The sequence below is a fragment of the Arachis ipaensis genome, chromosome B4, assembly GCF_059453495.1.
Source record: "Arachis ipaensis isolate K30076 ecotype BB chromosome B4, ASM5945349v1, whole genome shotgun sequence".
Classification (NCBI taxonomy): domain Eukaryota; kingdom Viridiplantae; phylum Streptophyta; class Magnoliopsida; order Fabales; family Fabaceae; genus Arachis; species Arachis ipaensis.
In genome coordinates, this window is record NC_142439.1 from 123,911,045 (window position 1) to 123,933,832 (window position 22,788).

A 22,788-nucleotide genomic window follows, 5' to 3' on the forward strand; every position below is an offset into this window, starting at 1 on the left:
CTTCAGGAGATATTTTCACTTTTGTCTCATAACAAGTAGAGAGACATTTTAGTTTTGTCTCGTAACAAGCTGAGAGACATTTTTCATTTTGTCTCCTGAGAACCAGAAACAGAAAAGAAGCAGGGAAGAGAGAATCACACTAAGATGTATCCTGGTTCAGCTGCTAAGTGCAATGCAGCCTACATCCAGTCTCTATCACAATAGTGACAGAATTTCACTATCTTTAACAGATTACAAACACTAATTCTTTCCCTAGGATCTACCCAATCCTATCTGGGACAAATCCAAATTCTAAACCCCAATCTGAATTTGACTTGGACTCAAACCAAGCTTTCAACAGCAAAGTGCTAACCCAACTTGCAAGGAAATTCCCACAGGATCATGACACACAACAGAAAGATGTACGAAAAAATTCTGAAACATCTATGGCTTTTTCTCTAATTTTGATCACTGCCTTTTTTCTCTCACTGGCTTTTTCTTACAAACCTCACCATATTTTTCTTTTTCACCATGAGACTCAGATAGACAAAACTAAGAAAAAGAAAACAAAATGAACACCACTGAAGGAAAATAACTCAGAGAGCTTTAGGTAGCTATGAGAACTATGTGCTTTTTCACTTTCTCTCATTGATCTCAACCCTTGGCCGTTCACCCTTAATATAGAAGGGAAAGCTTCCAAGGTTAAAACCGGTTCAACCAACCCAACAACTTCTTCTCCAACCTTAGAGCAGCAGCGGTTCGAACAGAGAGAAGAGAGAAGGAACCCGAACCTGCTTGCATGTACCTCTCTCATCCTTTTTCATCCATCTTCTTCAATCTTGGCCATTGATCTTGACTTTGGCCCTAAGAATTGATTCTGAGTGTTGATGAACATCTGACCCAGGACAGCTTCATGATTTCCATTTTTGCTTCTTCCTTCTTGAGATTCAGAGGCTATCTTCTTCTTAGTGGAACAAAAACGGAAATAAACTTTTTACCAAGATAGATTTGCTTCTTGATCGAGGCTGATATTTTCCTTTCTTGGCAACAAATCTTTGAGCCTTTCTTCAAATCTTTCCTTCTGTGGTAGATATCTTTCTTAGCCTTTCTTCATAGGCTTTTCTTCTGTGGCTTCATTTTTCTTCTATCTTCTTCTTGAGTGATAAATGTGACCGAAGGAGAGAAGAGAGAAACTTTTGGTGGAAGCTTTCAATGTAAATTAAACTCAATTGAATTTGGACTTACAGTTACCAAGGAGTGTAGTAACGTGTGAAGCTTTTAATGTAATTAAATCAAATTGAATTTTATCTTCCAATTACCAAGACATGAAATCACATGTTAGACTTTTGGTTACTTGAGGAAGCTTTCTTGTGATCACCGAATGGTTCATAAAGGCTTTGGGCCACTTTGAGTTTTTTTTTGCCTTTTAATTATTTAGTCACTTGAAGTGAACAATTATTATTAGGCTAAACTTGTTTAGTAACCAAACTGCGCTTTCATCACTTTGGCCAAGAAACAATTTTATTTTTCTTCATGCACACTAATGAAAACATCAAACAAACTATTGAAATCAATTTGAACACTTAATAATATTTTGATAATTTCCTAATTTATATTTTAATAATGTTTGATCATCATTTCAGTTTTTCAAACTCAACAATAATGAACTACAAATTCAGAACACAAACAAATTATAAAAGGATGGTTACCTTACTACCATAGGATACATGAAAATCTGTCGGTCAAGTGGACACCACTGCGAAAATCTCTGGTATATCTAAGACATTGACAGCGAAGTGTAGCCAGTTATGTCTGTCGTGTCTCAGTGTGCTGCAGATCACGGCGAATGGTAGGTCCATGCAAGCACCGTCGAACCCCAAGACAGACCATGACATGTCTGAAAGTCGGCAAGTAGTTATAGCCACCGGAGATGGACCAGGTTCCTCGACTTGTCCGTCATCAGATAACTCCCAATCAGTAACATGATGTAACACCTCGCATACTGTCGGAGTGTCTCTGGATCAATGGTGTCGGGCATATGTCGGACTCGGTTCCGAAGCCATGTCAACTTCAACGAGAAAGACTCCTTCTTCTGTGCCCACTGTTGCTGAACCACTCGAGGCTTGGCACCAAGTAGTCGTGTAACACCCTAACTACCAAAGTTCACACTTCTGGTTGCGCGACTCTGATAGCTCGGACATTACGACGACTTTTATACTATTTAATACTAAAATATGAGCCTGTTTAAAACTTTAAACTGCAATACCGATCCAAAAGATACTTTTGCTATACAACGTACATCCATACATACAATACACTTACAGCAACTCATAAAGCGTACATACATGTATATATATATATACATAAATGATATTACAACTATTATCCAATACAGTTCATATCCCTCTTACAGAATATATCAAGATAAAGGCGAGGGTACAATAGACCATAACTAAAACAATACAGAGCATCTCAACAACAACTAAATAAACTCTTCGTAACTTTAGCGCCCATATCCTGAAAGGGAAAAATGTAGGGGGGTGAGAACATCATTCTCGAAAGGGTTCTCAGTAGAGGGTTTTTGGGAATTACTGTAATAGGATACATAGAGATAAACCGTACCAGTGATTAATAACCGTCTTATGCCTCTTTTCAAAAACAACAGCTTACAATAAAAGTAAAGTCGGAAATCTTTTCTGAAAGAGGAATCCGTTCAATTCTCAAAAACTCAAAAGCCTTTCAAAAAGGTTTATCTATGCTAAACCAAAATATCTTTTCATACTTTCCGAATCAAAAACACAAAACCGAAACCAACTATCGGTCCATATCATTTCAACCACGGCCCTAGGCCCAAACAATCCAACCATCAACCAAATCACCATAGTCCAACAGAGTCCCAGTAGCAAACACAAATAGGAAGATGCAGGCACAAACAAACAGTTATTGCAAGTAGGACAATTAGCAATTAATCACAAAGGCAAGCCAAGTACAATATGCACACCCAAGCAATGTCACATAGATGCATATGATGCATGCCTGTCCCTAGTGGCTGATGATATCATCTGTCGGTTATAAAGCCAACCCGACAAGTCCTGGTAGCTAACCATTGGACTGTCCCTCTGTCGCGCATCCCCAATTCGAGTTATACTCATCATAAACTTGATCATAATCATGACCCATATCCATCACCCTCAATGGTGAATATTTTCGGGGGCGAGCTCATCTGGGGCTTTCACAGTGCCCGGCCACACTTACGACATAGGGTCAACAGAGTATCAAGTCTCAACCTGGAGCACGTGGTGGCTAGCCACTGCTACTACCCAGGGAAACTCGTATCTCAGATAGTGGAAGTGCAAAATCACAATTATCAATATCTCAGCATATATGCATTCATTCTCAGCCATGGATCAACATCCATCTTAGCCATCCGGCTCACGGTTCAATCCAGAACCAGCCAATATTGATAATCATACACAGCCATTCCGGCTCACGGTTCAATCCAGAACTAGCCAATATTCATAAATCATACACAGCCATTCCGGCTCACAATAAAACAGCACTTCCACATTCAAAATCATCAAATTCATGAAATCGGCATTTAAGCCATAAATCACTTTCTCAATTCATTTCACTTTGAAATCAAGTTTCAACTCTTTTCAGCCTTGGCTTTAAAGATCTCATTTCTCAAATTATCTCAGGCTCATAAGCCAATTTTTACTCAAGGAAAATTCCCTTTTTAAAATAAGCCACTCTCGGCTTCCTCTTTCCAAAACTTCCAAAACCATGGAAAGTTAAAGATTCCTTTTGAATCATTCAAAATCACCCATCCAACAATGGGATTTTTGTAACAAAAGTTCCTCGGCAGAGTCCCAAGTCCTTAGGGGAGAATAGCATAACTCATTTCGCCAAATTCATTTAAAATCATTAAAACCTTGGCTTTCCGAATTGAGTAATAAAATAAGATCTAAGCCAAACCGAGTCATGTAATCATTTACTTCTTTCAAAGCCGTTTCCTTTACTTAAACAAAACCAACTTCGACCCCCATGATAAATTCTAGAACGTTTCAACTGTTCAAAATTGTTTTAGTCTTGCAAGAATTCAGAATTCAAAGAGTACTCAAAACCTTTCTCAAAACATTTCAAAATGAAACTTGTCAATAGACATTCAGGTTCTTTCAAAGTCATTGAAACTTCTTTAATTGAAACCCCCAAGTCAAATTCAAAGGCATAAACCCTTTTCACATCCAAACAGCTTTAAAACACAAGTTTCATCTAAATAACCTTCTCCTGAAAGAGATACAATGCCTTTCTTAAGAAGCAAGACTAAATCACAATTTCCTCTTTATTAATTTATTTCGAAAGCATGAATCATCCTTTTCTTGATAATTCAAATAAAATAGTAGAAGTCTTTAACTCATCATTTTCCAGACAACATTTCAATAAAGACTCGGATTTTATAGAAATTTCGGCAGCACCTCCCCTAAAACTTGGACTCCCAACTAAACCGTTTCTCGTTCCTTTTCAACAGCTCAAAACCAGAAATCAATTCAAAAGCAAGCTAAATCCAACAGTCGCCTCAATGGCATACCTCAAGGAAACCATTTCAAAAATCAACTCAATATCAACCGATTTAACTCATTTATAAAGCTTTAAAGAATCGGTTCAGCAATAAATCATTTATCAAAACCAGAGCAATTAAAGCAACCCAGGCTGAATTTCAAGAGCATTCTATCTTTCACATCATCAAAATAATTGACTCAATTCAAACCAATCCTCAATGGATTAAACTCATTTCAAATATTTAAAGAATCAACTTCAAACATTACATTTCACAAGCCACACAACAATTCAGCCAAACCAACATCCATAGTCATTCGAGTCAATCAATTGATACATAAGGCAGATACAATCACCAAATATACAATATCTCACATCAGTACCCATATGTAATAATTCCAATAATAAACTATAGTTTTTGGAAAGCGCCCCTACCTCAAGACGCAATTCCATAATCCAAACGCGTCACAGAGTCCTTTCCGCTTCAACCCGAACTGATGGCAACTAAAACCTCAGCTCCCAGTCACGTTCGCAACAATCTCAACAACTCTAATTGTAACATACAACAACCGAAACTCAATCGTATAGCAATTGATGCCGCAAAACCTTAGTGTATGAAGCCAGAATAGTAACTAGAGAGCTTTCAAATCGAAACGCTTACCGAACCGAAGAAGGAACGGTTGAACCGAAACAGCGGCGGTCTCCGAACCGGTTTGGCGGCAACCCGGCAGTCAGCCCCAAGCAGCAGCGGCGATCTGAACCACACGCAGCGACGATGAAGTTCCAGGAAACTCAACAGAAGGGAAACTCAACTTAAAAGCCTTACCGGTAGGATTCTCCGGTGACGGCAGAAACAGCCAGGGGCTTCGGCGGTGGTCCCAGAAGTCACAGAACCACTCCTGGCGGCCAGAACCCTTTTCTGACGGCGGCAGTTCCGACGGAGGCGGCGCCGGCAACGCGAACGGCGGCCGGGCGCGGTGGCTGGACTCCCAGCACACCTTCAGATCTCTCTTGTCTGCTCGGCTCCCGAACTCTCTCTCTCTGGCTCTGCCATAGAGGACGGCGACTGACACTGCGGCAAGGTTGATGGCGGCACAGCTCAGCAACGACGGTGACAGCAGCGTCGCCTTTCTCCTGCGCGTGCACGCACGCTCCCTCTTCCTCGCATCGGGCTCCTGCATCGCACCCCTCACGTTCGCAGTTCTGGGTCCGGCGCAGTTCAATGGCGATCGACGGCGAGGTGCGGCGGCCAACCAGCGCCTCCTTCCCCTCCCCTGCACGCACGAGCTTTCTCTCGCCTTTGCGACACTCCTCAGGCGACGGAATGGGGTGATGGTGGCAGAACCGCGACTGGGCAGGGATGAACGGGGCGGCTTTGACGGCGGCGCTCCTCGCGTGCGGCAGTCCGGCGGTCACGGCGGCAGTACCCAGCCGGCAGCGCCGATCCTCTCCCCCTCTCCTTCTCTTCTTCTGGACCAGTCTCCATTTCTGATTTTTCCGTTCTTTCTTTCCATGTTTCTGTGAATGAGAGGGTGAAGGGAAATAAGTGGGGTGCGGCTGCTGGGTTCAGAGGGGGAAACGGGTTCTGGTTAGGGTTTTCCTTTTCAAAATTTAGGGTTAGGGACATTTTAGTAATTTCACTTAAAAATAGGGTAATATAGTAATTGAAACCCAATTTAAATCCAACATTAATTATATATAAAAAATACTATTTGCTCACCAATTTCACAAATTATTTTCAATAAAATATCCAAATCAAATAATTAGGAGTAATATAATTAAATCCCTTATTTTCCAAAGTAGCAGTATTAATATTGAAAATATTACTTATTTAATCCAAATCATATAAAAATCCTTATTATTTCACAACTACCAACTTTATACTCTGAATATAGAAAATAATCCAATAATTGTGAAATTGGATAATAATCATAACTTATCTCAAATCCCATAAATCAAAACTTGCCTTAATTATCTTTAATAAAGTGATTTCCGAAATTAAGGCTATAAATAACCGCATGATTTGAGACTTGATCATAATAAGACTTTTCAAAGATTTTGGGTCTTACAAGTCGCTCCACCAACTCCCACGTCTCAGTGCCGTACCATTTGTAAAAATCACAGAAGCCCCCCACTGGCTCCCCGTGCGCGTAGCTCGAGATGGTACGCAATGTCCTGTAGGGTGATGGTGTACTCACCCCATGGCAGATGGAACATGTGGGTCTCCGGACGCCAGTGTTCCATGAATGCCGTGATCAGGGAGTTGTCAAAGACAAAGTTCCTGAGAGGCACTATGTCGCCGAAGCCAGCCTCCCTCAAATATGGGACGATGGCGTCCGCTGGTGGAAGCGTGTGAGTCACGCGCCAAGGAAGAAGTAGGCGAGGTCTCTAACAACAAATAAATGATCACAATTAAAAAAATATTATATATGTGCATTGACATATAACAAACTAAGTTAACTATTATATACATTTATTTAATAGAAATTTACAAATATGTACCAACTGGATTTATTTAAATAAAACCTTTTACGTTAATAATTACTAACTTAATTAATAAATATTTTCTCAATACGTTAATTAAAATAAAACTATTTACTAAAGTAATTAATAATCTAATTAACAAGTTTTTACTTAATAATTTAATTTAGGTAAATACAAAATTACATAATTGTTCACTTAAAAAAAACTTTTACTTGGATAGTTAATAACTAAATTAATAAATTAAGAAACATGTAATTAATAAATTAACTTCAACGGTTGGAAAACATCCACCCCAACATTTAGTACCTAAATTAATAATTATGTACTTAAAAACTTAATCACAAAAAAATCATAATCACATTCCTAAAATCATACCATATCAGTGACCTATTGCTAACGATATATTTAGCCACTTTAAAGTTTAAACTAAAAATTGTATTCTGGTTCTTGGCAAGTATCCTAACCATGGCTATACATATATGCGATAACGTAAACGTGAAGATAACAAAACTAACCGCGAAGTCGGTTGCCCCGACGACGTGTCATGTCGCGTTCAGTCAATTGATGTCCGAATCATGTGCATCTGCACGCGCCATCTTAATGTTACTCAATAATATGGTCGGAAAATGATAGATGAGAGGAGAAAGTGGTGAAAAGGTTAGAAATGGAACCTAAAACACACTATCAACGACATGTATATATAGGCCTCACTCCTGTCTTATCTCGTATATAGTGTAAACGAGATACGTATAAACTTATTTTGTTTATACTGTAAACGAGATAAAACATGCTACATATTTTTGTAATTATTTTTAGAATTATTTATTTCAATAAATAAATTTTTTTAATTTATTTAAATAAAAAATCCAACAAAATAGACAAATTAATGAACAATATAAACAGTTCCATACAAGGCACGAGAATTAACTCTAGAGATATATATCCTATAACATACATTGAAAAGAAGGTTATTTCCACAATGGAATTCCTACGTGTCATCTTCCAGGTTCATTCTCAATTTCTGATATGTGTGTTTATCTATTAAAATTTCTATGCCTTCGGTCATCAATATCATGACTTTTATTACCATAATAACACTTGCATCAAACCATTTTCATTACATCACATTTTTTATGACTGTATCTGAGTTTTTTTATCCTCCTTCTCCAATTTGCTTTATATGTACACATAACCTCAATTTCAAAATTTCAATTCAAAATCAAAATTAAAAAAGTGATTCTTTCCATTCTTTGTTTTCAGTTTTATCTCTTCTTCCTCTTCTTCGGTTCTTCTCCTTCTTCACCTTCAGTTCCTCTTCCTTTTTTCTCCTATGTTCACTGATTCTGTTTTTGTATAATCTTTTTCTTCTTCTTCCTAATTTAAGTTGGAGGTAGAGATTATAGAGTTCATGTACGCACCAAGGCAAAGTTAAGGCGGTGGATAAGATTGTAACAGCTATGGTGGTGGATCATAATATGACGGTGGTGTTGCAGTGGGTGTGGTAGAGTTTGTGGTGGTCATCGATGATGTGGTGATGGATACGGAGGAGGCAACGGCGGAAGAGAGCAAATCGATGAAAAGTACTAAGTCGCGTGGCCACAAAGATCACAACAGCGATATAATATTTTTATATTTTTCTTTATCTTTCTATCCAGGTTATTTCCCGTATTCATCTTCATTTTCAATACGTTCTTGATGTTTGTTCTTTTACATTTTTTCAAATTTTAATTCCAACTAAATATACATCTAATTTGAAATTAAAATTTGAATTTTAAATATGCACAACCTTATCAAGCATTCAATCCATCTCTCAGATAATCAACTTTCAATTTTCTTCTTACCATAACCGTCTTTCTTTCTCTATCTTCTTTCATGTCTTTCTCTCCTAGATTTATATATCTCTCTGCATCACTTTTTTTTCTTTTATTTTTATTCTGTCTGTCTTCTCTTTGTCAAGTGGAGAGTTCTTGATGGTATTATGGCATGGTATTTGTTGCAGGGAAGCAGAGAAAAAAAGTAGAGACACGACAGGGAGGAGCGAGAGATGCATACTGGCATCGAAAACAATGGGATGATTCCGATGGCGATAGACTACACGGAAGAGAAGTCACAGTTGCGGCACCAGAAGCGGCCAGCAACGGTCTTGGTGCAATGATTCTGTATGCTCTGCTTATGTAAGTAGTCGTCGTCTTCTTCAAATGAAAGTATATATAAGATTTCTAATTTTATCCCTACTCATACTCCTCTTTGTTTTTTTAATATTATTTTTTATATAAAATGTGCCTTCTATGATGAAGTTAAGTGTGTTCCTTATTATTTGATCTGATGTACATGTTCTAATTTTGGTAAGATTTGAAATGTTATTGTTGTTGTGTAGAGTCTTCTTTGTCTGGTGTGGAGTTGTTGATGCAGAAAATCCAGAACCTCATTGTTGTTGCCGGGATTCTATTTGCATTTTGCTAAAAGGTTTTAATCTCTTTCCCTTTTATATTCAATTTACATCCAATATACAAAACCAAATAAGATTTCAAAGTAATGCAGCATGAACTATTCATTTTTCTTTTAGTTTTGATGTCTTTACTTCTGTATTTTCAGAGTAATTTAGGAACTAAGGCAAAAGAAGTTCTTGCTGTGTAACTACTGTGGAAGATTTGCATCCACTCTATTGTGCTTTTATTAGTTCTTTTTTTGTTCAATTGCTTAAATTTGTTGTTTGCTTTTGCTTATTATTATTCTTCTGCTTATTATTACCTTATCTCTTCTCCTTCCTCTCAAGCTTGGCTATGTTCTTTACTCTTCAAGGTGGTAGTTTCAATTCTCGATTTTTGGGTCTTTTTCCTTCTAAAACTGGGTTAATTTCTTTTTTTCCCCCACGAACCATTTGAAAAAAATTGTGGAACAAATTATGGGGTACCACCATCAAGATTTAAGCTTTGTTGCTTTCAAAGCTTACTTTAAAAATTTCATATTTCTGTTAGTAGTTCCTTTTTCTACTCTCTCACTGATGTGGTTGTATTATTAATAGTGAGACACTTTCAAAAAATGGACATCACTAGATTGGTCTTGACATTTTTCCATCAATGCTTAGAATGTTATTTTTTTTTAGGAAAATATATTAAGTTTAGATGAAAGCTATTACTTGGTAACATGGGTCAGACATTCACCATAAAGTACTTTCAGTTTTCAAGGTGGTTAGTAATTATGTACATTTTACCTGTTTAATTTTGTTTTCAATTGCCTTTAAATTTGGTTTTTAGGGTTTAGGGCTTTGTCTCGGAGTAATTGATGGGATCATCGGTATATTTGCTATTCAACTGTGTTTAATTAACTGCTCTATTAAAAACTTTCATTTTCTGCCTTTGAATTAGATTCTGCATTGATTTTTTGCTTTTCTCATTTATTGATATCATTGTGAAAGATAGAAAATAGAAGAGGATAATAATGATCATGCTTAGTAAAATATATAATAGTAATTATAATTATAATTATAATTACCAGAGTGCCAATATTGAATTAGTACATGGTACTACTAGCCTCTATCAAGTATAAGAGTGATTTTGCTAGTGTTGATTTCATGTTTAATATAACTTTTAGAGGGTGCTAGGTTCTCCTTCCTCTTAGGTAAAGGAACTAATTAGCTTTAGGGCAATTTGTACTTTAGAAAAATTTAAAAATTTTATATTTATGTTAACTTTACTACATGATTTTGTTCTTTTTTCTGTGCTTAATATTGCGTGCATCTTATTTTGAATTAATATTGTTATAATAGAATATAAAATAGGGAGAAAACTATTACCAGAATACAACTTGAGCAGTCAATTTCTGTGATGTTCATTTGGACTCAGCCTCTAGACTTTTTAAGCAGTTTGTACTATTATTGGAGGAATCCTTACGCAGGTATTTTATTCAACCATATTTCTTTTAAGTTTTCATAATATCTCTAACGGACTAATTTGAGTATTCTTACAGTATCAAGGCAATATTTGGGAAAAGAGATCCTCTCAACAACTTTTTCTTTTTTGATGCTTTTGATGAGAAGGGAATTATAGGGAACATTCCCAATTTAAATGCTATGATAATTTATGACTAAAGCACCACACTCTCTAAGAGTGAAATGTTAACACTGTCTAGAAGAAATAGACCCTTTTAACTGCACAATGTTCTAGTTATTGTTAGCTATTAATTTATATTTTTAGTTGCTAATTTATTTAGGCTAATTTCAATTTACTGTTAGAATTTTCTTGCTGTAGTAGACACAAATGAAACGATTATTTGTTGTGGGCATTGGGCAATCTATAAACATGTTTTTTTGAAGTAATAAAATCCGATGGTTAAAGCCTTTTCTTTATGGAGTACGGTAGTTGGTAAATGTGATGTATATGTTTTTATATAAATCACAAACTCAAATTTCATTGTCACCTTCCTCCTGATATGGTACTCATGTCAATTTTTTATAATATTTTGATATCTTGCGCCTCTTTTAAATGAAAGCTGTTATGCACATATCAGTTTGTGAAATTACTTTTCACTATGTGCGTGCCTTTTAGTAAGTGCTCTGAATCCAATCTCATCGTTTTAGCTTCGATTGATATAGGATGAGAGTAGACAAATTGGATAGTGTTGTATTATGGACTGAATATTTCTCACCTTTCTTCTCATTTGATTTTTTTTTGGTCGATCTTCTCATCTGATTCAATTTGGTTTATATCATATTAAATTTATTTTCTCAAATTTTGATTTAATCATTCTCATTGTGAGAAATCACTGGTCTTGATAATGATGTCTTTGTGAGAATTTCTGCTCATTGTTTTTGGAAAAAAAATTGATGAAAATTCATCTCATGTTCATCTTATAGCAATTTTGTTTGGTTGAATCTCATTGATTATTTTTCAGCATTTCAGTTTCTGGTATTAAAACTTTCAAAAGTATCTTTTTTCCCCTTAAAAAGGGAAAAAATAAAAAAAAGAACAATAGGTTTGGTACATACGAGTTTTGGAACAAATATAAAAATTAAAAAATAACAGAAATGATAGGATGATTTTGTATAGTTTTCATGATTTGGAAAAAATAAAAATCAAGTTTATTATTGTAATGCAAAATGGATCATACCTTGACTTTAAATTTCTTTGTATTTGTATTGATTTATAAACTTTTCTTTTATGAGACTTTAATATTAAAATTTTTCATTCACAACTTTACTATATAATTATACTATAATATATTTATTATAATTAAATCGTATTTTTTATTTTATTTTATATACTCTTGCATTCTTCTAAAATGTAAAATCACATATCTTTATTGCTATGATCCAATTTAATATAAAAGGTTCACGTTAAGTACTTAATTTAATAATATTTAATATTAAATATTTTTCATTAAATTTATCATACCCGTCATCGGACACTTCACTAGTAGATAATGCAAACAATGATTCATCAATTCTTGTCAGTATTTCCGATAAAAAGAAAATCAGATAGTCAATATGCAAAATAGTGTTGTTTATGAATACTGAGTAATATCCAATATGGGAAGATGTATGTATACAACACATTTAGCTATTTTCAACTCTCAATCAAGTTAACAACATCGCATAACTGGTATTACACTCAAACTACTGTACATCATAATGGCTTCTTCTGTAAATAAATTAGACTTAAAAAGGGCTCGAATGAAAATTGATGTTACTGGGTAAGAGCAACATCATATGGCCATGTGAAAAAACATCCAAAGAAAACAAAATGGTGCACCATGTTCTTGAGGATCATGAATAAATGAAACAGATGAATCTGTATAGAAATGCAAGGAGAAAAATAAAAAGGATTTGATCGGTTAGGGAGATCATCTTGAGATTCTTGTTAGAAGAGTTTAAGCTTTGATTTGAAGAGAGCGAGCAAGTAAGCTCTATGGAGAAAGAGGCTGAACTACTATGGAAACTCGGCATGAAGATCATTTCCGCAGCAGGAACACATTTGAATACACCATTGCTCCACTCCTATATTTATTCATAAAGTGAAATTTTTTGTTAGTGTTTGCTAATAATATATTACATATATCACATACTCTGTGGCCGAGTTAGATCAAAGAAAACAACATATCATGTCTGGTACGTGGACATCAAAGCGAGACATGGAATTTGGTAACTTCACATAATTATCATGTTAGTGTTATGGAAAGATGTATTTTGGCTCTATATATGAGACAAAAGTAAATACAAATGAGTGAATGACACCTCTTCTACAATATATCTAATTCATATGAAGCAAAAATATTTCGATACTCATCTATTCGGATATTAGTATATACAGTCATACAGTGTACTATACATAGTCCATACATTTATGAGACGTTCCTTTCATATGTAGTTCTAGGCGAGTTTTATAGTCACCAATCCATACTGTAATCCATTCGGTAATGACTAACGAGAATACGCATTAGTGAGAAAATTGTCAGAAATTGCTTGCCAAAATTTTCTTTTTAAGAAAGAAAAAAGTATTAACACACCCCAATTGTGAAGAAAGTTTAGACCGTAACAAACAAACAAAATAAAAGAAAAAGCAAACCAAAATAAAGAATGAGATGAAAACACTTCAAAGTTTCTGATACCCGTAAATTCTTTCTACCCTTTCAAATTTTGTCATATTTTGTTGGATTAATTATTTATCTCAGCCAGAAGTTATAATTGTTTACAATTGTACAACTTTATTATTTTTATAGTTTTTCATAACCATAAAGTATAAAAGGTCGCTTTAATTATAGGCACTATAGGCTAAGATCTTACGCTCATAAAGTTCTAAGAGTGACATTAATAAAACAAAACCAACGAATTTGTAGGCAAGAATATCCAGGATTGTATCCTCATCTAATTCTTTTTTATCAAATCGTTAATAAAAAAGAGTGTACTGTTGCAATTGTGTAGGCTAGTTCTAGCCATAGTTGCCAACAAAGTGACGCTTACATCCAGCTACAACTATCATTATGGAAAGAATTGTGTTATATGTATTTATTTTAATCCCTTACACTGAATTGAGACATATTTTTTTGTAAATGTACGAAACTCATTTCGGATATGTTACATTCCATGTCCAAGGATTGAGATATTTCTCTTAGAAAAACCTAACTTCTACAAGTAAGACTAAGGTCCATCGAATTTAAGCTCTACCTATAACAAGACCAATATATGCATCAATGAAATTCAAACACAGCACCAAAAAAACTTTTATGAAAAAATATTGAAACAACGGATAAAGATTAATTACCTGCAGTTGTTTGCCAACGATGACAACTATATGCTCTCGACCTGCATCAAATGATAGGGGACCTCTTTCTGTTTGGACGTAAAATATACAGTGCTCCATGGGAAGGTAGAATCGCAAAGCATAGTCACATGTTTCCCTCTTCCCAGCAGACACGGCACTGTTTTGTTTGGGGGCCTTGTCGTGCGGATACCTGCACAGGGAAATCACTGACTCTGTCTCTAGAATACGTTCCTTAAAATCTTCTTGAGATTTGTCCTGTTGTAGAGCTAGGGTCACTTGCTCCACTATGCTATCCAATCTACTTGCAACGTTCCCCATATGAACCCTGTACAAAATAGTAAACTTGGTACTTAGCATCTCGTTTTGTCAACATTTAGGAACACATGACAATGAAATTTAATATTGTTTAGACATCTTGATTGAAGACCGATGTGTAATATAATACTGTTATTTTGTTTTCTTTGTCAGCGACATTTACACTTTATTATTAGGAATTTAAACAATTTAGTCAATATGATGACCTAGCTCAACATGAGGTTTTTCATTCTCTACAATTTGTATATCACTCAGACACACCTAGTCAGAATTTAGTATTTGTATACTTTGTTCAAATATTTATTTCTCATCTCACTTGTATGTTATAGAGAAAGTGTGTAATAACCAAGTCATAAAACACCTGTGCATGACAATGTAGTTAACTATTTGTGTATTCTCTTCTAGGCCCGAAGAAGAGTATCACACTATATCAGTGAGCCTAAACCTCGAAGTAAGTCCAACGTTCAGTCAACAGCAGATTATCAGGTGGGCTCGAGAGGAATTCATACGCAATCTGTTGAAAGCAGATAAGATTTTTCGGTGCAGTCAATTGCACCATTAGACAATGTCATTGACCTCCATTCATTCTTTGTCTTTAGAGCAATGCTAGGCAACCAATATTTTTCAACCAACATCAACTAACTTTTTTTAAATTAGTTTGTTTATCTTAAATTTTAGATTCTAAATCATATACCCTTAATCCTAAATTCTAAATTATAAACCTAAACACTAAATTTGGCTAATGTTAGCTAATTAGAAGTTAGTTCCTTATACTTTCTCTTTTCTTTGTATTATTTTAAATCTCAAAAAGATTTCTCCTATGAAGCATTTAAGTAATCACCTGTTATGATATTCTGCATACAAAGGTGGTGCTGGAGAATAATAGGCACAGAGCCAGAAGTAGTGTTCTACTTTCACTAATTTTACTATACATCTTTTATTCAACTAATGAGATTAGTTGTTGATGCAACATAATTAATTTCTCTCTCACCAAACTGTTGTTATTTATCATAGTTAAAGCAAGGAGAATATGAACACTTATATGAGTTTACGTGAACTAAAGAATGTCATTGAAATGCAAAACGATAATAATAATAGTAATAATAAAATAAAATAAAATAAAATTAGACGATTTAGATATAAAAAAAAGAGGAGAAAATTCAGAAACAGAACGAAAGAGAGAATCGCTTGTGTGTATACCAGAAGCTTCGATGCGCTTGGTTCCCAAGGATCTTGTTTGCGGTGAATTCCATTACTCCTTTGCGAGACCGAACGAAAGGAATCATTTCTCCGCCGCACCCTATGCGCTGGACGACGGCGTTTCGCGAGTCTTGGAAGACCTGCTCCGCTTCGTCCACCACTGTTCCGAGGTCGTTGGCGGGGATCCCGTGGCACCGGATCCGAAACGCGCCGAACTCCCTGGAGGATCGGATCACGAGGTCCGCGGAAGACATTGGCAGCGAACGGAGGTCGATCTCTGCCGGCGCCGGAGGAAAGTGAGGTTCCGGAAGTATAAGCTCCGGTAGCTGTAGCGTCTTTTCTAGGAACTCGCTGAAGGTCGCGTTCGCGGCAGAGCGGGAACCGTTGGCAGTTGGGATCGGCGACGGCGGAGGCACCGGAATCTGGCTGTTGCAGCGCGTGAACGGCATTGCGACGACGAAACGGAGACCGAGAGACGACGTCGTTTGCAATGCGCTCAAACGAATCCTCACACACAGAGAAATCGATGATTGAACGAGAATGTCAAAAACGACGATGGAAATAACAATCACAATGGCAACGGTGTCGTTTTATCGTGAGGAATCAGCGATGAGAATGTCAAAGATAAAAGGGATTATAGGATAATTAAGGAGAAAAGGATATTGATGAAATGAATAAGCATTGCAATGGTGACGACGCCGTTTAGCGTGTAGAAAGCGTTGCTATGAGTCTAGACGAGTTTTGATGAGATGCGACGTCGTTTTGGGAGGGTTGATCGTGTTAGTGTGGACCTTTTGATGTAACGGCGATGAGATGAGAAGTTTGGGAAGATGATTATGCAAAGGGGGAGTGCGACTGTGAGAAATGAGGGTGGCGAAGAATTTGCATTGCAATGGCAACGACGTCGTTTAACGAGGCAAGTTAGAAGAAAAAAGAAAATAAAAGAAAAGCGCTTTTGGAAAAGGGTGATAATTGGAAAGCGCGGGAGGGACCCTTGTTGGTTGGTTGGTGGGTGCAACCCATTCTGGCGTGGCGCGTAATTCTTGAGTTTTCTTGCTTCGGTGAAAATGTGAAATGGAGGTCTATGGTGTGTCATAGACGTTTAGATCTTCTTTCGCCACGTGTTTTTTCAGGAACTGGAATTCAATTGGTCATTTGGTTGTGTTCACTTATTCTTAATCCACCCAAGAGGAAATAGTAAGCAAAGCTGCAAAAGGAAAATAAAGTAGCGTTGCCTGAGGGCAGCTTTATTTTTTCTGTCTATTCTCACCTACTTTCTCATTGCTTGATAGTTTCTTACTTTCTTTGATGAAAGTAAAGTTTCTTTTCTAAATTGGTGTGAATACAAATTTTATCCACCATATTTAATTAATAAACTTGTATTTATATATTTATCTATGTGAAGAAACTGTATTATTTTCAGATTTATCAGGAGTTGAAAAAATTTATTTCGTCCAATTACAAATCAGATTGTTAATCTGTAAATATATTCTGATAATTAAATTTATAAATAGTATTGGTATATTTAATGTATATCACTTATCTTTTTTTATGGTTGATTTTTTTTTTATATATAGTTTGGTGCAATTACCGAAATAATGACTAGAGGTACTAACTTAATTAGTTAATGACTATCATATTTGATCATTATATATTTTTAGCGAACGTTTCGGGATTATTTTTTTTATGAAGGGATACTTTAATCCTTAAAATACGAGGTTTTTCAATTGTTGGAGCATTTAAAGAGATTGGATTCTATTATATTATGTACTTTTTTAGGTTAAATAGATGGAATAATTCCCAATTTTTAAGTATTATAAATTTATTACATTATGCTAATTATGCTTATACACACAATATTTAAGGGTTTTATTTACTATGTCAAGCAAAGTATTGAATCTGGATAGGAGTGTTTATAGATCGGATTCAATCTGTATATCTGTGGCATTTATCCGAATTTGATCCGAAAATTGTGGATATCGATTCGATCCGCACACTAATAGAATCGGATTGCGGACTTCATGTATGTATTCGCATATCCGCGAATCCGCAAAAATAAATAAATAAATAAGTAAATATTCTTTTTATGTTTTATTCAACTAATAATTATCACATATGTTATATTATTTTATTTTTATTATTTAAAAAAATATGTTTAATAATATTTTAAGAGTAAACATGTAAAAAAAAAAGTAGAAAAATAGTATTTTATTGATATTTTTAATAAAAATAAATTTTTTTAAAATATTTATATATTTTGTGGATATATCCAAAATCCGATCTGATCCGCATATTTGCGGATCGGATCGGATCTAAGCTTAAAAGTCGCGGATATTAGATCGAATCCGATGATTTTAGTGCGAATTAGATCAAGATTTTAGCCATATTCAATCCGCATTCATCCCTAAATTCGAATGCACTTATTGCAAGACATACCTGATAACCACTAGACCAAAGTTTTGTTTCCTTGCGTGCACTTCAATATGACTTAAGGACTTTTTATTGGGCTTTTTTCATTATTGGACTAGGTAGTTTTAGTAGTCAAGTTAGTTTTTTGGGGGGCTTGGGTCTTGTCCGTAACCACGCCCCAAACTTCGCATTTATATTTTTGTTAAAAAGAGTTTTGTCAAATTTTTAATTTTGCTCTAAGTATTTAGGAGGCGTTTAGTGGGGAGATAGAGACAGAAAGGCTAAGACTGAGAGACAGAAATTAAGAAACAGAGATTGAAATAAATTTCAGTATTTTGTTTGGTGTAAAGTGAGAGACAAAAATTAAAACATGAATTAAATTCTAATTTAATTTGTACAAAAAATAAAATTGGAATTAATTAATTGAAATGAAGGTATTTTAGGTATAAAATGTTATTAAAGTTTTAGTCTCTATCTCTAAAAATTTTTGTCCCCTGTGTCCCTACTTTCTGGAAGTACTGAAATACTGAAATTTTAGAGACAAAGACAAAAATTTTAATATTAATCTCTAAACCAACAAATATGATACTAAATCTCAATCTTTGTCTCAACTCAAAACAAACGCTACTTTAGGTTTTGGTGACCTTTGAGATTTTTTATTTTTTTAATAAAATTTCACGAAACTGCCTTTGAGTCTTTCCATGTGCTCCAAATAGATTTTTAGTTCATTTAAAATTACTCTTAATTACTAATATCACTCCATCACTTTAATCAATTAGTTTACTTCCAAAAAATTTTTTTCGTGAAAAGCTCTCTTTTCTCTCCAAAAACTTGTAGCCATTCCAAGCTTTTTCAAAACATTCTCCACAAAGCTCCTTCTCACAAGTCACACCTTATGAGTTTACTGGACTTTGAAAAAGGGTTAATTAAAGTTACTTTAAATTTTTGACATTCTTATCTTAAGTATAACAGAATAAAATTATACATGAGATTTTATAAATTATGATAAAATTTTTACTATAATTAAATTAATTACAGACACCAATTCAATAAATTAATCACCTGTTTCATTTATTATCCAAGAGTTCAAATCAAGATTAAGACCCCCTAAGCTCAAATTAAATTTAGTTCATCTCTATTTATTAACCGAACTTAAAAAAGAGAAATTATATTAACTATACACAAGTTAATACTTCTGAATCACCACTAAATTTCAATTAAGACTAACAACTTTTTAAGTGCTAATCCAACTTAATAAAAGAAAACTCATACCTTATTCATGTAACCAAAAACATCTTTACAAAGAAATAGAATTAAATTTTTTTCTCAACCTATTTCCTTTATTTTTTTCAGCTCTTGACTTTTTTTTTTATGTTTCCTCACATAGTCAATAATCACTCTAATGTTTCTAAAGAAAGAGATAAAATAGATAAGATAAAAAAATAGTCTACGTAGGTTTTATGAAAAAAAAATTGATAAAACTATGTGTGCTGTGAATATTTTTTTCTTTTTACTCCAAATTTTAGATGAGTGCCACTTATATACTGAAGGCAAAATTTTTAAAATTGGATTTCTTATTCTTCTCTAGTTTTAAATATGTTGTGAAATACCCGAAAATATTTTTTACCGATGAAGTATTTGTCCAGTTTTTTAATTTTAATACGGAGACGGTGACGGAGTTTCACAGCGTTATGGGAATTTGGGGTGTTTCACGGAGATGTGACGGCGTTGTCGAAGAAATCGGTGGCACCAATGGGGGGACAGAAATCGGTGGCAATGATTTCAGGCGCGGATGGGACGCAAATCGGTGGCACCGATTGGTGACCCCCTTGCCACGCGTCACGCATGCAGCTGGGTTGTGGGTGGCCCGTGACTCCTATGCGTGTTTCACCCCTCAAAATCCGTGTTTCCCTATCTCTTTCACCCTCCCAACACTTTCTCATTTACTCTCACACACAAACTATCCCTTTCCCCTTTCTGCAACGCATAAACCCCACCACTTTACCATTGTTGGACCACCAAAAAGCTCAGTAAAAAATCTGAGTAAAAATGCCAAGAAAACGAAAAATTAAGCAAGTAAATCAACCATAGCTTCATATTGTTAATTATCTTGGAGATCCAAATTATGTAAGTTTTTATTTTTTTATAATTTTATTTGAAAATAATGATAGTGAGAATTTTAAATTTTATTAGCAATATATTAGAATGGCATTAAGTAGAAATTAAGCATGTATGTATGTATAATTCTATTATTAGGTGGTTAGAAATAAAAATTAAAATAGAAATAAACTTTGTATGTATGTATGTATGTATGAATGTATGAATGATATGGTTAGTTAGTATATTATCAGTATTAGTAATTGAGTTTAATTAATTATTATGATGAAAAATAAAAATTTAATTTATTATTTTATTTATGATCTTTAACAATTAAATTTTAATTTAGTAAAATTTAAACAATAAATTAATAATAACTAAAATTAGATTTTATGCTGTGTTAGATAATAATAATAATAATAATAATAATAATAATAATAATAATAATAATAGTAATAACTAATTAGTATGTATGCTGTTTGAATAATAATAACAATAATAATAATAATAATAATAATAATATGCTGTTCTATATGAATAATAATAGTAATAAAAAATTATAATTATAGTAAAAAAATTAGTATATATGCTGTTTGAATAATAATAATAATAATAATAATAATAATAATAATAATAATAATAATTAGTATGCTGTTTTATATGAATAATAATAAGAATAATAAGAATAATAATAATAATAATAATAAAACTGGTATGTATGTTGTTTGAATAATAATAATAATAATAATAATAATAATAATAGTAATAATAATAATAATAATAAAATTAGTTTGTATGCTGTCTGAATAATAATAATAATAATAATAATAATAATAATAATAATAATAATAATAATAATAATAATAATAATAATAATCTGTATGCTGTTTGAATAATAATAATAATAATAATAATAATAATAATAATAATAAAATTAGTATGTATGCTGTTTGAAAAATAATAATATTAATAATAATAATAAATAAAAAAATTAATATGTTGTTTTATATGAATAATAATAATAATAATAATTATAATTATAATAATAAAATTAGTATGTATGCTGTTTGAGAAATAATAATAATAATAATAATAAGAATAATAATAATAATAATAATAATAATAATAGAGGCTGATTTACTGTGTAAGGTTAATTAATTTCTGTTATAAAGTAATGAATATGATTGAAGGATTTACTGTATAACAGATTTAATGTGTATGTTTAAAATGCAATTATGCTGGGAATTATTTATAATGGACATGTTAAGGATAATTGTCTTTTTGAATAATATAGTTATATTATACTTATTCTTATAATGGAAATGTGATATTGTAGGCTGCAAGGATGTTGATGTGTGATCATTTACATCCGCCGGATCCATACAACGAAATTGTTGAGCCACAGTTACGCGAGACTGGATTTTATTATGTATCCCAAATTGGAGTTATTAAAGGTCAGTCAGCAATGATTAATGCTCTGATTGAGAGATGGCGGCCCGAGACTCACACTTTTCATTTTCCGGTTGGTGAGTGTGCCGTGACCTTGGAGGATGTGGCGCTAATTCTCGGTCTGCCGACAAATGGTCTTCCGGTTACAGGTCCGACCATGAGTAGCTTTGAGGCATTGGAAGCCGAGTGCTTGCACCAATTTGGAATTGCACCGAGGAAGACGGACTGTAGAGGGAGCTTTATAAAATTAAAGTGGTTTAGGGGTTTGAAAGATCGTATAGTGTTGAATGATGATGTGCACATACAGATGTATGTAAAGTGTCATATAATGTTGTTATTTGGGACAGTTCTGTTTGCAGATAAGTCGGGTACAGCGGTGCACTGGAAATTTTTTACCTTTGCTCCGCAACTTCGGTGGGATCATACAGTTTAGTTGGGGTTCAGCGTGCCTGGCACACTTGTATAGATCATTGTGTAGGGCAACTCGTGTCGACTGCAAGGAGATGGACGGTCCACTGATACTGTTGGTCAGTTGGGCTTGGATCCGGCTCCCATTTCTAGCGCCGATTCCCGGCAATCCCGGAGTGTTTCTAATTGCAAACAGGTAATTTTGATTATAGTATGCATTGAAAGAATTGATAGAAATTGTATTTTTTTTAATGGTAAGATAAGTTAACTAATGGATTGTCCGTTGGCAGGTGGCATAACTGGAACCGTCAAAACTATCCCTACTGATATAAAACGCTTGCGCACTACAGGAGGTTGTTGGATGATCTACAAGAAGGACAGGTATTTTGTAAAATACAAGTACTTTATGTAACTTGTTAAGTGAATTAATTGTTGTGTAATCACATGACTGGTTCGATGTGTCCAGTTTGTTTGGCAGGCTTATGGCATTGGATACATCGACCCAGATGTAATTCCTTTAGCCATCCGTCATAATTCGGTTATCTGGAGTGCCACAGTGTCACTTATATCTTTTGAATGCATCGAGTGGCATGCAACTGATAGAGTCAGGAGGCAATTTGGATTGACACAG

General features: G+C 34.2%; 2 protein-coding genes across 2 annotated transcripts; one reads left to right on the plus strand and one right to left on the minus strand.

Annotated features, from left to right (window-relative positions):
* Positions 1-12,506: 12,506 nt before the first annotated feature.
* LOC107639592 (2-oxoglutarate (2OG) and Fe(II)-dependent oxygenase superfamily protein) lies at positions 12,507-16,717 on the minus strand. The gene is made up of 3 exons (XM_016343135.3): positions 15,795-16,717; positions 14,280-14,604; positions 12,507-13,015 (listed from the first exon to the last, which is right to left on the minus strand). The coding sequence occupies exons 1-3, from the start codon at positions 16,241-16,243 to the stop codon at positions 12,785-12,787; spliced, it is 1,005 nt and encodes a 334-aa protein (XP_016198621.1). The 5' UTR covers positions 16,244-16,717; the 3' UTR covers positions 12,507-12,784.
* Positions 16,718-19,894: 3,177 nt separating this feature from the next.
* On the plus strand, positions 19,895-22,484 carry LOC148569067 (serine/threonine-protein phosphatase 7 long form homolog). The gene is made up of 4 exons (XM_088484871.1): positions 19,895-20,023; positions 21,637-22,062; positions 22,109-22,353; positions 22,448-22,484. The coding sequence occupies exons 1-4, from the start codon at positions 19,895-19,897 to the stop codon at positions 22,482-22,484; spliced, it is 837 nt and encodes a 278-aa protein (XP_088340997.1).
* The last annotated feature ends 304 nt before the right edge of the window (positions 22,485-22,788 follow it).